At 41.6% G+C, this 16,131-nt stretch overlaps 1 protein-coding gene across 4 annotated transcripts in view; it reads right to left on the bottom strand.

Annotated features, from left to right (window-relative positions):
• Positions 1-16,131, bottom strand: part of RASGRP3 (RAS guanyl releasing protein 3) — a 107,075-nt gene that overhangs the window by 23,620 nt on the left and 67,324 nt on the right. For 3 of the 4 annotated variants that reach the window (XM_045549363.1, XM_045549364.1, XM_045549365.1), the window contains exons 5-10: positions 12,587-12,649; positions 11,911-12,042; positions 10,517-10,664; positions 8,875-9,048; positions 8,378-8,494; positions 6,085-6,360 (exon numbers count right to left, since the gene is read on the bottom strand). In XM_045549363.1, coding sequence (XP_045405319.1) covers positions 6,085-6,360; positions 8,378-8,494; positions 8,875-9,048; positions 10,517-10,664; positions 11,911-12,042; positions 12,587-12,649 — 910 coding nt within the window. The remainder of the gene's footprint in view (positions 1-6,084; positions 6,361-8,377; positions 8,495-8,874; positions 9,049-10,516; positions 10,665-11,910; positions 12,043-12,586; positions 12,650-16,131) is intronic. The other variant, XM_045549366.1, reaches the window with a different exon arrangement.

Here is a 16,131-nt window from a genome sequence, read left to right as displayed (position 1 = left end):
TGTGCTCAGCAGCATCAGCAAGACCAGCAACTCAATTCCTCAATGTTTATTGAGCAACTCCTCGGTGTGATGTCTGACTTACAGACAAGGGATACTTGATGATTACAGGCGGGAAGCAGGGACAGATGCATAAAATAAGATTAGTAATAAATGCTGCCTGGGAGGTTGGATTAAAGAACTGTGGAAATAAAGGGGCAATTAACTAAGTTCCTATAATTTGAGAGCATTGTGCTAAGTCCTGGTGATGCAAAATGATATAAAATCATTTCTTGCCCTCAAGAGCCTCACAATTTATTTGAATAAATAGGACTTGAACACAAAAAGATGTGTTCATACCAATAAAAGGCAGCGATGCTGAGTGTGAAGTAAGCCGCTGCACTCTAAGTGCTACAGGAATCATTCAGGGAGGCGTGTAGCTCATACGTGAGGGCAGAGGTTTTGTAGCCAGGCAGCTCTGGGTTCAAACACTGAGCCTGCCACTGGCTAGCTCTGTAAACTTTAGCAAGTTACTGCTTCACTGAGACTCAGTTTCTGCATCTGTAAAATGGGGATGATCATAAAAGTCCCTTAAAATAAGGCTTAAAATCAGCCTGGACTATTCCACCCACGTCCTTCAATGGACACTCGATGAATCACACCCACCTCATCAGCAACACAGATAACCAAATGCTGGCTCCTTTCTTTGACCATTTAGGCATGAGCAATGTCCTCTAACATGCTTTGTCTAAAGATAAAGGCTTAATGTGCATGGGTGTGGAGTGAGGGTAAAGAGAAAGGAGGAAGCAAGGGAAGACTCAGACGCAAAGGATGTTTGTCAAGAATTTATTTTTTGTTTTACCTCCTTTAAAAGAGAAGTTAGCATCCTAATGTTTCATTCTTGAACCATTCATTCATTCAACAAATATTTACCAATCATCTAATATGCGCCAGGGAATATTCTAGTCACTGTTCTAGCAGCTACTGAATCCATTTAAATTAAGGACTTCATATATCAGGTCATATATTGTTTTACCTACACTTTGTCACCTGAAGTTTTTTCTAAACAAAATAAAATTGACTTTACCGTCAAAGTGCCTCAGCATATTTCAGATCATGAAAATCCTGTTCATAAAGAACAAACATTGTATCCACCTTCCCCTGAACAGCAATCACTCCTACCTCCAGGGACTCTGCTTTTTTATAGGAAAGAAGCCATCCACATGTCACAAACAGGTGTCTTTAGGAGCCAGCCCACTATATAAAGGAGTGAACTGGAATGCACAAAAAATAATATTTTGACAGAGACATTGGTACCATGATGTCTTATTTGGAAAGAGTCTTTGCAGGTGTAATTAACTTGGGGAGCATTCCTCTTAGCTCTGCAATAAGAAAAATGTGTGATGAAAATGGGATCTGACACTGGCTCTCAGTGTTAGGAAAGCAGCAGGGAGAAGCGCGGTCATGTGGTCTGTGATGAAGAGGGGAGACAGCCACTACTCAGTTATGGCAAGTTGTTGCCGGCCTGACACTGGACCTCGAGTTGCCAGCCTTTCTGATTTGTCAAGAGAAGCCAGAAATCTGGAGTTTTATATGAACTATTCCAATTTTTAAACACTGGCAACTAACAACAAGCAAAAATTTTATGATTCCACTTGGGCCAAATAAAACACATGTGCCACGGGCAGTTGCCCACCATTTTGTAAATTCCACAACAGACAACTCTGCTGGGCTCTAAGCCCCGTGAAAGTGGGCAGCACATCTGTCTTTTCCTCCTCTGCACCCCAGTCCCAGCTTGCAGCCTCGCACTGTGAAGGTGACATAAATAGGGAAAGAAAACCAAGTGACTTCTTCCTTCTGAATTCCTTGTTACCAGGAGTTAATCCAGACTTTGACGAGTGTGTCCTTTTCCTCCTAACTCGGCCTCCACGTATTGTGATGATGGGTACCGGCATCCACTGGAGATGAGATGACAGCAGCACCAGAGCATCCAATCAGAAACCCAAAGAGGCCACATGCTAAGTTGGGGAGATGTTCTTCCAAAAGAAACAGAACATCCTTGGGTATTTTCATGTGTCAAATGGACAGACAACTGACCCAGTGATGGAAGTGCTTTGGTCTTCTCCAAATGTTTGCTCTCTACTTATTAGTGGTGTGAACCAGGGCAAGTAATTAACCTTCTTGAGTCTCAGTCTCCTCATCTGTAAAATGGGAATCATAAATAATAGCTCCCTCCCAGGGGTGGTGAAGATTCAGTGAGCCAATGTGTGTCCAGCTGGGTTTGTTTAGAAGGTCACAGATGCAGGGTTCGTCTTCCAGTCAATGCAGCAGCCAAACCCCACTGTGTTTATTGGTGAATGTAAAGTTGCCCTTGAGGTGACTCCTGCCACCTCTGCTTTCCCAGCCCTGATCCTACTTCCTCTCTCAGATCTCCTCTGGGCTTTACAGACCTGCCCAAAGAGCCATCCTTTCTACTTCCTACACACCTATAGTATAATATGGGCAGCTTTGTCAATGGGATTTCCAGAATATTCGTTTTTGTCTAACACACTTTGAGCTGGTTGTTTCTGACAAATGTTCTGATCTTATTGTTTCAGGTTGTTGCCTTTAGTAGCCGATCCTTCCAGTACAGATGGTGGCAGATTTAATCTTCATGGGAGGGTCTACATTGGCTTGATCGTTTATTATAAAATAATGGGCATCAAACTACCTCCACTCACCATTTTTGAAACCATTCTTCTTCTTTTTAAAAAAAAAAAAAATGAGACTGTAAAAATACAGGGGCTTTCCAGTTATTTGCATGTACTCAGAATGGTAAAAGTAACTGATAGGGCTAAAAATACTATGAAAAGATTCAGAATATTTCATATACCATGAAACAGAAGCATCAGCTTTGAAAGTTCCTTGTGACATGAATTGGTATCACAAGGGGAAACTCCAGATCTTCCCCAAAAGGGGGACTGATCCAAATCCCAGCAGTTTGGCGGTGTGGTCCTCCCTCCTTCCCAAGCCCAGGGCTGTTTTCAAGGAGCAAAAGATACAATGATAGTAACGACAGGCACAGAGTCCCCACTCTTGTAGATTTTATCCCATAATTAACTCTTTCATTACATATCCATGAAGAGGGTGGGAGAAAGAGGTATTATTTAATGTTTACAGATGTGGAAAAAAGTAAATTAGATGTCAGCAAACCATCCCAGAGAAAAGCCCCAGGCTGGGACACAGTTTGCCATTTGCAAGCCTTTTGTTCTTTATGAATCTTGGTTTCTTCTTTTGTCAAAAAGGAAGAGGCAGGGGTGACATTACACTCATTGCCCTGCCAGGCTGCATCACAGGGTTTTCGTGAGAATTCACCGAGGAAATGTTCGTGAAAAGTGCTATGAAAACTGTAATCAAATATTACAGAAAGTTCAAGTATTGCAATACAGCCTACTGCATTGAGTAGGCATTCAATAATTGTTGATTCACTTAAGAGTTTTCTTTTTCAATCCTCCAGGCTCTCAATCATATACTGGGGCCTCACTTGGGACCATGTTTAGATGAAAACAATCACTTCAGGCAAAAACTTGACTTAGAGCCCTGTGGCAAAACGAATCTTCCCTTCAAATGCTGTGCTTATGGACACCCTCACAAGCATTTGGGCAGCTGCAGTCAATCACAGGGTTCTAATCCAAATATGTTACGTTCTTCATAAAATAACCCCTGAGTTCCAGGGAACACAGGATAGAAATCTCCTCAGTTCTCATATCGAAGAGATTAACTCCCCAATAGTCAGGAAGACTGAATGTATATTCCTATGCACTAAACCTCTATCCTTGGTTGTGGGGAGAGAGAAAGGACCGGCTTGATGTTCAGTGACTCATGTACAGGACTGTGCTATCATGATGAGCCATTGCGCTGGTATCACAGAATCGGATTGACCCTTGGTTCTTTATTCTCAGGGCTCCACCATTCCTTACATCTAGAATCGTAGAAGTTTAGACCTGGAAGAGACCTCAAAAATGAGCACAAAACCCTTAAGACAAAGCCAAAGTCAAGGCCAGTTAGCAAGGAGACAAAGTTAAGCAACTGCAAAGGCAGGGAAAAAGCAAAATCTCCCATCTTGGATTTTGCCACTAACTATGCTATACAACATTGCAGTTGCCAAATCCGGGGCATGGTGGCTTCTAAATTTTCCTTCAATGAGAGAGAGAGAAAAAGAGAAAGGGGGAAGAGAAGAGAAAGAGGCGCTCTGGCATCCTTTTTCTTTTTTCTTTACTTCCCAGCAAAAAGGAATTTTTTCTTAGTTTTTATTTCTAGAGTTTACATTTTACATTTGTACCCCTACAATTTTATTGAAAATTCTTCAATATTTCTGTAAACATCCATTTGTTATAATGTTGCTTGCTGCATTTATAACTCAAAATTAACTTCCCTACTCCATTATTATCTTTTACCTAGACGAGAAATTGCCCAAGAGTGGGCCCCTGCTCTGTGAGAGTTTGCTCAGCTTCGTGGACAGGCTGGACACAGGCACTTGACACCCAGGCTCCACACCGAGACTGGTCTGCAGACATCACCTGTGCCTGTGGGTTTTGCTGTCTGATTGGGCCTGCCACTCTGGTCACTTATTCATGGAAACCAATTTGCATGGCAAAAGATTAATAAATGCAGGTGCTTGGATTATTGTGAGTTGACTTCCCCCCCCCAGTAGAGAATGTCTGTGTGTGTACTATTTGTCACACAAACACCCTAAGAGATGCATGTTTTTGTGTGTTGGCCACTTCTGCTTCATTCTAACGGTGCAGCTAGCATCGTTGCCTACACTTAGGGGTCTATTCTTGGGTAAACAATTACATGTTCTAGGAGCAGTTTGAAAGAAGGTCTAGAAAGCAAACTCCTACACCAATGCATCAGTCCTAGGGGATTTAGGTTCTCAGAACTTAAGAGGACTTACTGGTTTCATTTTCTATGGCCATAAAAGGATAATAGTCAATTCAGTATTGCAGCCAAGTTTCAGATGCTACGGCGTTATACACCCAAACAGGGAAGTTGCACCTCTACTTGCTTAAGCGAGGGTGAGAAAATTCGGTTATGCTTCTTCCTCACACAAAGAAGCAGCCAATGGAAAATGTTCTCTTCTACACACCTGCTACATCTAAAAGTTCTAGGACCTGGAGACCAGCTAAACATGTGTGCTACAAATGCCAAAAACATATACGAGTGGTAGGTGAATTTCTTTCGTCTGAGTCACATCACTCCTAAATACAGCATTCAATTCATCTACTGAGTTCTTAAAATTTGCCTGGGACTGTGAGAGTTGCTAAGGATGTGATGTACAAGGCAGGCAAATAGAAAAAAAATCTAACGCAAAGTGATACCTCCGACAGTGAAGGAAAATGTCAAGTGCAAGGGCAACACACGTGACAGATGCATTACTGCATTGGAGGGGAGCAGAGAATGCTCCAGAAAGATAGAGGCTTTTGAATGTGAACTAGCCACATGGATGGAAAGCGATGGGATTTTCCAAGAAAGTACAGAGGCCAGGAAGCAGGGCAGCATTCCATGATGGAAAGTCCTAGTTCAGCGTTCCTCAAAGGCTGGTGTGCTGTGCGGAGGGTGATGACAAACGAAATTGGGCTGATGGCTGGAGACCGAAAGGACCTCGAATGCCGGGTTGAGAACTACATGCTGGTGGTTTGGGGAGGCTGGTGGTGGGGACAGGGAGACCACAGAGGAGGCCCTTGCACTACTCCAGGCTTCAGCTACAGCAGTGCAGTGAGGGTAAAGGGAAGCAGGTGATCTGAGGACGTACAGAAGGAGGTGATGAGCGAGATGAGTGTGATGAAGGAGAGTGAGGGCTGAAGGCGGGTCTGGAGGAGCCTCTCTGAGAACTCTCAGAAGCAGAGACTGGGCCCCACAGGGCCCCAAAGGAAATTTCTTTGCCCCGAAATTTGCTGGTTATGGGTGTGGGCCTTCTTTTCCCTTGTCCTTTGAGCTTTCTTCTCATGTACTGACCCTGAAACCAGTTTTCCCCCAAAGTGAACCGCTGGCACACATCCTCCTATGTCCCTGGAAAGCAAGGTGCCGTAGACTTATTTAGCACAAACTCGGCCCCGTGGAACTCACCGTGAGCAGGTTGATCAAATCCATGTTGGGTTCTAAGTGGTGAGAGGCATTCTGCAGGGAGACCAGTTCACTCAGGGTAACGGAGAGCTGGTGCATTTTCACAATGTTCACTTTGTTCTCCTCGGTCCAGTCTGGGAAAATGACATGGACCGCTATCAAGTCTTTCAAGTGTACTCCAAGAATGGGGATTTTGAAGCCATCACAGTCGGCAAAGGCCTTGCGGTAATTGCAGTAATTGCCGTTGGAGGAGACTAACTCTGTCATTTCATTCCAGTTCTGGGAACAGATGGAAAAGTAGAATTTTCAAGCAGCCTTCCCTTCTGCCCACCCCGAGGCCCTGCAATGTGTGGCTAAGAAATTCCTCAGCTACTGAGAGAAGTATCAATTGCACTGACGCTGATGAATAAAAATACTAACCAGGAAAAAGACAGCTAGAAAAATGCACTAGGCCTGCCTGTGAGTTGGGCAGGCTGCTCCATTCTGCTATAAAATGGAAATTGCCTGCACCTCTGCCTATGTACTAGGGATGTTGGAATCCCTATAACTATTAATATAATATGTTAAATGGCATCATGTACACTTAAGTATTTTGCAGTTCATGAAAATATTACAGCCCACAAGTTCAAGCACGTAGCATATTAAAATTTCTTAGTTGTTCCAAGAAAGTTGAATTCCAGATATTACCTGAGGTTAATCTGGGACAGTGTGGGGTAGGAAAAGGTGCACTGAAGTGTGAGACAGCTGTGGTTTTGGACTCTGCACTCACTATCTAGAACGGTAACCTAGAGCAAGTCACTACAGTTTCTTTGGGCCTCAGTTTACTTTTCTATAAGAAAGAGAAGTTCAAATATACAATTTGAAAAAAACCAAAGCAGTGGTCATTCCAAGTCTCTATAAGCCTCTATCAGATTCTTATTCTTTACAACATTTAAAATTTGTCTTTGCTTTTTATTTGAAATTTAGTACAAAGCTAAAAGAAAATGAAACACTTACATAATGAGTCCCATTATACTTGGAATGAGTGCAGAGTTTGAGGTCAGACAACAGTACTTCTGTGGCTTACTTCCTCTCTAGTTTATATGGACAAGTTATTCTTGGTTGCTTAACAGCAACCAGACCTTCCTAATAGATCCCAATTTTGATTAGTCTACTCTCTCCCAAAGCAGCCCACGTGACTCAGACGGAACTGTTTTCATTCCCAGGACCAAGGATGGGTTCTGACTGACCGTCAGAGTAATCCCATCCCTCTGGTTTGTGATTGGTTCAGGAACACAAGGTTAAGCCAATCAGCACATTGTATTCTTCTGGCTACTGTTATTGGTCCACATTTGGACACATGACTTGAGATGGCTCAATCTATCTAAAAAGGTCTTTAATTCTATGGGGGCAGAGTTGAAGTGAGAAATCTTCAACTCACATGAACAAGAGAACATAATTTCCCAGTTGCCGCAGACAGCCCAATCAGGAGGGAAACCAGTCTGATGAAACAAACAAACACCCCTGAGACCCAGAGGAAGGCAGAGCAACTGAGTCGGAGCTCTGACCAGCCCACGCCTGGAATCTGTTCTGCCTCTGGACTTCCAGGTATGTTAAACAAATACATTTCCATATTGTTTAATTAATTTAGATTTTTTTCCTTTTCTTTTTAAACTCAAGCCAAAAGTGTCCTTATCGAAACAGCAAAGTACACTCTTACAAGAGAATCTTTTCACAAAGATGAAATGCTCCTTTTTGTTCAGTAAGGAAAAAATTATTATTGTGGTACAGAAATAAATATGGCAGAAAATCTTGGTTTGGGAAATGATCACTGTTTTTTTAAAAAAAAAAATATATATATATAGTCCTGATATCTATAAATCTAAGGATTTCTATAAAAACTCTATGTCTTCCCCTTCCTTTGTATCTTCCAGTGTGCTGAACACAATGTTATGAATAGAGCAGGCATTCAATGACATTTCAGGAGGGTAGGGTAGGAACTATTTCTCTTATTCACTTGTATCCTCTGTGGGTATCACAGTGCCTATCACACAATAAGCACGATTTGTTGAATATTTATAACTACAATATGTTAACAGCATGTCAAAGCATTCTTATTGGGACATCTACCACCACCTCCAACCTGTTCTACAAGGTGGACTCAACTGGTTGTCTATCCCCTTTCTACTTTGTCCCCCAGGTGAAACCTGAGGAAAACTTTCCCACTCTGAGTGACATTTGTTAGGAGTATATATACTAAACCTAAGCAATTTACAAATGAATATTTTACTTATAATAAGGACCAAATCCACTATACCTTTGTAACTTCTGAAGAAAGATGAGAATGGGTCTCTTTGAGGCGTGAAATGGAACTATGACTAAGGCCTCCCACCACCGCCATCAGAGTGTTAAAATTTTTGAGCTGAAGGAGCTTCTGCAATAAAAATGTTAACATCAGTACTTTGTAAGGATTTTTGAATTATTCTGAACTTCTTGAATTACGGGTGAATGCATGCACAATTATAATAACAAGGATCAAGGAAAAAATAACATCAATTTAAAATGAAGCACAAATAGAATCCATCAGAAAAACAAATTAATTATTTCATAGAAAAATAGCTACACTAAATGCTTCTAAGCATTGCTTTTTGAAAGCAATCTTCTTGCATGAGAGAAGTATGATTTAGACATCAGTGGGTAGTTTAATTGTCGGATGCCCCTACATTGTGCACACCAAATTTCCTCAATAGCTTATGTCAATAGAGTGAAGAAACATCTAGAATCTAGGGACCACAGTCTGATTACCAGACATACCTTTGCAACATTGATAAACTTTGTGATGACTTCTGCCCTTTGCTGGGGGGTTGGTTTGCTAAGAACCATCAACTGGACCCACTTAGAGATTCCATTAAATAAAGCAATAGATCTCTCCAAGGTTGGGTTATTCTCCAGGCAGCCATGGATGACATAGCTTTGATAATCGGTGAACTAGTAAAGGAAGATTCAGAGATTCTGAATTATAATGGAGCCTTTGCAAAATCAAAAATTAGAATATTGCATAGAAGAGGTGAGATACTGTTTCATAAGAGCATAATAATTTCTTTTATTTCACATTTATAATCACATCCTACAAGTTTGAATGTGTCCCTTTAAAACCCCACTCCCCCCCCCATAAACATACACTATTACACATCACAGTATTGCTGGGGGAGGAAGGGGCAAGACTCAAAGTCATATTCCACTGAGTTCCAAATTTACCGGATTATAAGATCCACCTGGGGTATTTGCTAAAATGCTGATTCCCAAGAACACTCAAGATCTGAAAGAGCAGTATCTCCAGAAGAAGAACCTAAGAATTTCCATTTTTAACTCACAGCCAATGATTCCAAGGATCAGTTAAAGGTACAAGTTAAAGGTACAATGGCACACAATAAAAAAGAGGAAATGAACCTAAACATAATGATTTCAAATTAGAACCATTTTGTAAAGTTGTCAAGGGGAATAAAAGGGTAAGAAAAAAAATGTCAGTTGAAGTAAGTCAGCTTTTTAGAACACAGACACATTTTCAGAAAGTTAGCATGGATGTCATCAAATACATAAGTGCCTTCTATCATATAAACAGTACAAGGGATTCCCTCCCCTGGCCTGCCTGCGGAGGCTCATGAAGTTCCTCTCCAAGTAGGATTCCATAGTGAAAGAATTAATGTCTTTTGGAAATTCAGGCTTCTAACCAAGATGGTCTTCTTTGCAAGCAAGAATGTAATTCATTCTCTGGCAACTGGGAGAAAAAGGAAGAGAACTGATGTCCCCAGAGCTTGGTGAGATAAAACAAAGTAAAATGCTGACTGTGAACCAATGTGGAAATATTATCATAACAAGAGGATCACAAGTAAGCAGCTAAGAAGAGGCCACAGTCTGGAGGGAGAAAAAGGATGTAGAGAAGGAAAAACGCCATCAAGATGAGTAGGAAAGAAAAGTGTAATTCAGGATCTCTACCTCTGGTAAAGAAACAATATGATGTTGAGATTCTCCTTAAAGCCTACAATTCCTATTTTCAACCTACACCCATAATTAGGCATTTATACAAATCCCAACCTAAATAAATATTTTTCCCCCAAAATGAAGGGCCTAGCAAAACATGTTCACTTGGGAGAAGTCAATGGAGCTAAATCAACCTTGAAGGGTTAAATCTCCACTGAGTATTTAGAAAAATCATGCTTTAATCCTATGAAAGGAAACATTGAAAATAGCGACAGAAATATAGCTCTGGAGCCATAAAATAAAGACAGAATCATATTTATCTTTGGTTAAAAGGGATTGTTCCTGTGAATTAAGGGCACTTTTCCAGTGGCACAGTGATGGAGGCTGCCAACACTTCAGAGCATGAAAATGCGGGTCTTGGGAAAGTTGGCATGGTGGTTGTTATCCTTGGAAGAATAAATGTCAAGTTTCTTACTGAGATCCTTCTAAAAGATTTATGCTCCAGAAAAGTGAGGTGCTCAGCCAATTCAACGGGCTCCAGATGGTCAAACAGCAGACAGGCTTTTCCCTTCTTGGATACTTTTTTCCTCTGTGTGACTCTTCTCATCCAGTCGTAGGAAGGACTGTAAAAGAAGAGTCTGGTCAATGTGCTGAAAGCCCATTTCACTCAATGGAAGTTATTAACCCACTGACTCTGTAACTGTTGGCCTGTTTCCAGGGGCTTGTGCAAAATGCATGCCCTTTCATATTTGAAGAGAAAACCAATGAGCAATTGCCAACAGAACATAAACTTTGAGTTGAGTTGTTTTTCCAGACAGAGTGGGTTTTGCACCGATCCATCCGGAATCTCTTACTTGGTCTTCTTGCAACCAGCAAGGTCTGGGTCAGAAGGGAGAGGTCAGGGCTAGGTATATAAATTTGGGAGTTTATCAGGGTACAGATAGTGATTTAAGTCACATGGAAACCACCAGAAGCTGTGGTTCTCACACTTCGGTATAACACAAATTTTCTGAAAAGCTTGTTGTAAAGACAGAGGCGTTGACCTCACTGTAAGAGACTCTAATTTACTACGAATGAACCTGAATAATATTTATTTTTTAACAAACATCCCTGGTAATTCTTAGATCATTCACTGTTGATCATTCTTTAAGAAGAATTCTAAGAAAATAGAATAGGATATGAATGTCTAACACAAGAGCACACATTGGCAAGAGGGGTAACCATACTTGGGATCATCAAATAGTTTCCTCTGTGCAAAGTTAGCTAGTTGATATGAAACTAGCCTAATTGCACTGAGTTCCTAATAACTGAACTAACCAGCTCATGGCACAACTATGGTCAACAACCATAGCACCACACATGGTACAGGGCTTCTGGGCTTCTCAAATTTGAGTGAGCATGTGAATCACCTGGGGATCTTAAAAGTGCAGATTCCAATTCAACAAATTTAGGGTGGGGCCCAAGAGTCTGCATTCCTAGTGAGCTCCCAGGTAAGGTCAATCCTGCTGATCCGCAGACCACACTCTGTGTAGCAGAACCACTGGAGACATTAGCTAGATTCGGATTCAATAACTAAGTGCTGAACATCTATTGTGTTCCAAATGCTTTCACACGCTATCTTATGCACTTATTAGATGCTCATGATAATCCCACGAGAAAGGTACTATCCTCATCTTACAAATAAAGAAACTGCAGCTTGGAGAGATGAATTGTGTCCATTACTATACCCATTGCAGCAAGGCTTTCCTTACAGAAGCAAACCTTAATGAATTCTGGAATGGTATGGATTCAGGACAAGTGGGGTCATCTCTACTCCCTTCCCAAAGCAGTGGATCCATCAAGTTTGAAAGACGCTTGTACCACTCTTACATGCTGGATATGTCGATGAGACCGATGTGTTTTTCGTATCCTAGTTGACTAGCTACTTCTTGGAATTCCTCAGTCATACGAATCAAACCAAGGTCCAAATTAAACTCTGCAGGAAACTTCAGAATCCAGTACCTGAAAGGCATCAAATCTTTTTGACAGCTGTAAGATTTCAAGTTAGACCTCTATGGAAACTATTATACCATTTTACAGACTACCTATAACACTGAATCCAGGACCATAATTCAAATTAGCCATCTCCTATCCCCCTTCCATCGTACTGAGTCTCTCTCTTCCCTCCTTCAATCAAAAACCACTCTCATCCTAGCCTCTCTTCCTGATTCTCTCTAGAACCACAGTGGAGAGGAAACCCCTCCCCTAATTCACGGCAAGGCGGTGGGAAGGTGTGTGGTGAGGGAGTAGAAGAAAATGAATTTACCCTTTCTAAGAGCTAGTTGCATTTCCTAATCACATTGACCCCAACTTGATCTCTAGTCCAAAAGATAAAGTACGTGCCCACCCCACGCCCCAGCAGAGGAGGGCCAGTTTTAACAAAGTCGGTATCAAGGGTCTCTGAGTAGCTTCTATTGTCAAACTAGGTCTGCTGCTTGGGGAAGAGGAACACTGTCAACAATTCCAGAACTAGAAACTACAAGAAATTAAATTAAAGCATATTTACCTCATGAAGTAGCAGATCTTTAATCGAAACTCATCACAGCTTTCTCCACTGGCATTTCTGTACGTGCACCAGTTAAAGAAAAAATCCTTGCACCCTGTTTCCTTTGCACACACCTGCAGCTATTTCATCAATTTGTCTGAATGCCTTGTAAGAGGGCCATACTGGGGACATTCGGGTTATATGGACACTCAAATGGGGAGGGAAGGAGGCTCTGATGACTTCAACACTGAATAATCTAAACTTGATTTCTTATAGCACTGAGATGTATTTTTTGGTCTGGAGGAAAAGCCACTTATAAAATTAGTGTTACCTACCGGAGCACTTACAACCAATGACAGCCAACTATAATTACAATTAGACTGCCAACTATACATAATTAAAATTAATAGTACACAGAAGAACTATTTTAGCCAAAAATACTTTGTGTTTAGGATTAATACCTTATATAGCCATGTACCACATAACAACAATTCAGTCAACAAAGGACCATGCATTATGGCAGTGGTCCCACATGATTATAATGGAGCTAAACAAAATTCCTAATGCCTAGTGATATTGAAGCCATCATAACGTCATAGCCCAATGCATTACTCACATGTCTGATGCTAGTATAAACAAACCTACTGCTCTGTGAGTCATATAAAAGTCTTGCACATATAATTGTGAACACCACATAATATTTGATAATAATAATAAACAGCTATGTTACTGGTTTATGTATTTACTATACTATACTTTTTGTTGTTAGAGTACTCATATGATTTTTTTAAAAAAAAGTTAGCTGTAAAACAGCCTCAGGCTGGTCCTTCAGGAGGTATTCCAGAAGAAGGCATTGTTGTCATTGGAGATGGCAGCTCCATGTGTGTCACTGCCCCCGGAGACCTTCCAGTGGGACAAGATGTGGAGGTGGAAGACAGTGATATTGATGATCCTGACCCTGTGTAGGTCTAGGCTAATGAGTGTGTGTTTTAGTTTTTAGCAGAAAAGTTTAAAAAGTTAAAAATAAAATAAAAGATTTTTTCAACAGGAAAAAGCTTATAGAATAAGGATATAAAGAAAGAAAATATTTTTGTATAGCTGTACAATGTATTTGTTTTAAGATAAGTGTCATTATAAGAGTCAGAAAGTTTAAAACTTTATTAAGTAAAAAGGTTAATTTATTATTGAAGAAAGAAAAATATTTTTTATAAATTTAGTGTAGCCTAAGTGTACAGTGTTTATAAAGTCTACAATGGTATACAGTAATGTCGCAGCCCTTCACATTCACTCTCCACTCACTCGCTGACCCACCCAGAGCAACTTCCAGTCCTGCAAGCTTTATTCATTGTGTTTATACATGTATACCATTTTCTTATCTTTCACATTGTCTATTGTATATTTCTATATTTAGATACACACCTACATGCCATTACATTATAACTGCCTACAGTCACATTCTGTACAGGTATGTAGCCTCGAAGCAATAGGCTATATAGCATAGGTGTATAGTAGCCTATGCCCTCTAGGTTTGTGTAAGTGCACTCCATGATGTTCCCACAATGATGAAACCACCTAATGATGCATTTCTCACAAGTATTCCCATCATTAAGTGATGCATGACCATGTAAGTACTCTAATTTCTCCTTCCTTCCTTCCTTCCTTCCTTCCTTCCTCTTTCCCTCCCTCTCTCCTTCCTTCCTTCCTTCCTTCCTTCCTTCCTTCCTTCCTTCCTTCCTTCCTTCCTTCCTTCCTTCCTTCCTTCCTTCTTTCCAACAAAGTCTTGTTCTGTCACCCAGGCTACAGTGCAGTGGCACAATCACAGTGAATTGCAGCAATCACAGTGCATTGCAGCCTTGACCTTGTATACTGGAGCAATTCTCCGACCTCAGCCTACTGTGTGGCTAGGACTATAAGCATATGCCACCATGCCTGGCTGATTTAAAAAAAACTTTTTTTTTTTTTTTTTTTTACAGATGGGGTCTTGCTATGTTGCTCAGGCTGATCTCGAACTCCTGACCTCAAGTGATCATTCCACCTTGGCCTCCCAAAGGGCTGGGATTACAGGCATGAGCCATTATGCCTAACTTCTAATTTCTTTTTTTTTTTTTTTGAGACAGAGTCTCACTTTGTTGCCCGGGCTAGAGTGAGTGCCGTGGCGTCAGCCTAGCTCACAGCAACCTCAAACTCCTGGGCTTAAGCAATCCTCCTGCCTCAGCCTCCCGAGTAGCTGGGACTACAGGCATGTGCTACCATGCCCAGCTAATTTTTTCTATATATATTTTTAGTTGTCCAGATAATTTCTTTCTATTTTTAGTAGAGACGGGGTCTCGTTCAGGCTGGTCTCGAACTCCTGACCTCGAGTGATCCACCACCCGCCTCGGCCTCCCAGAGGGCTAGGATTACAGGCATGAGCCACCGCGCCCAGCCTCTAATTTCTTTTTTAATATTGGAAAATGCCGGCCGGGCGCGGTGGCTCATGCCTGTAATCCTAGCCCTCTGGGAGGCCGAGGGGGGTGGTGGATCACTCGAGGTCAGGAGTTCGAGACCAACCTGAGCAAGAGTGAGACCCCATCTCTACTAAAAATGGAAAGAAATTACATGGACAACTAAAAATATATATAGAAAAAATTAGCCAGGCATGGTGGTGCATGCCTGTAGTCCCAGCTACTCGGGAGGCTGAGGCAGTAGGATCGCTTAAGGCCAGGAGTTTGAGGTTGCTGTGAGCTAGGCTGACGCCACAGCACTCAATCCAGCCCGGGCAACAGAGAGAGACTCTGTCTCAAAAACAAACAAACAAAAAACAAATATTGGAAAATGCCATTTTCAGGTATATTAATATACAAGTTGTGTTATTTATTTTCAAGTCTATTTATTCATACTCTTTTAAACAAATATTTATTGAGCTCCTGCTATATGTCAGGCATTGTGGATACAGAATAAGCAAGGAATCCAAAGGGAGGAAAATTTAAAGAAGTGTTGATACACAAGCATCTTCAACTTTTATATAACCTGTACTTTCCCATACTGAACTTCACTATGCCTAAATATCCTTTTCTTATTTGTCATTTCCTACATCAGTGGCCACACGAAGGGTGAGAACACTGTTGCGGGCACATGCTTTGGACAATGTCTGGATCGTGGAGAGGCTGGGGCCAGACTGAGTCAGTGCCCTCTGTCCTTCCCTAGTTCTACCCTTTCACAGTGGGACCCACGGGACCCTTGGACCCCTGGGAACTAGAATCTTGCTCTCTTTCAGGGCCCTCGGTTCAGCATGAATAACCCCTTACCCTCTTTAACATCCCCTTCTGCTCTGAGGTTAGCGAAGAAGTGGGAAGTGGAGGAAGCTTGAACTGAACAGGTCGAAGCCCCACGTGGCCCAGGCAGCCTTGTCAGGCCTTAATAACATCTGATGGACCCTTTCCCTCTAAGGATCCCCCTGCCCTGTAGCGGTTCTCACTCATCTCCAGGGCCCCCTGGGCTTAAAGAGGGCAGAGGCTGCAAGAATCTACATTAAAGATTATATAATAAACATTAGATGTCAGGGGATAAAGCCTCCTTACACATGG

This window comes from Lemur catta, chromosome 4, assembly GCF_020740605.2.
Source record: "Lemur catta isolate mLemCat1 chromosome 4, mLemCat1.pri, whole genome shotgun sequence".
Taxonomy (NCBI): Eukaryota; Metazoa; Chordata; class Mammalia; order Primates; family Lemuridae; genus Lemur; species Lemur catta.
The sequence above is the reverse complement of the archived record's forward strand: the minus strand, read 5'-3'. Positions and strand labels throughout refer to the sequence as shown.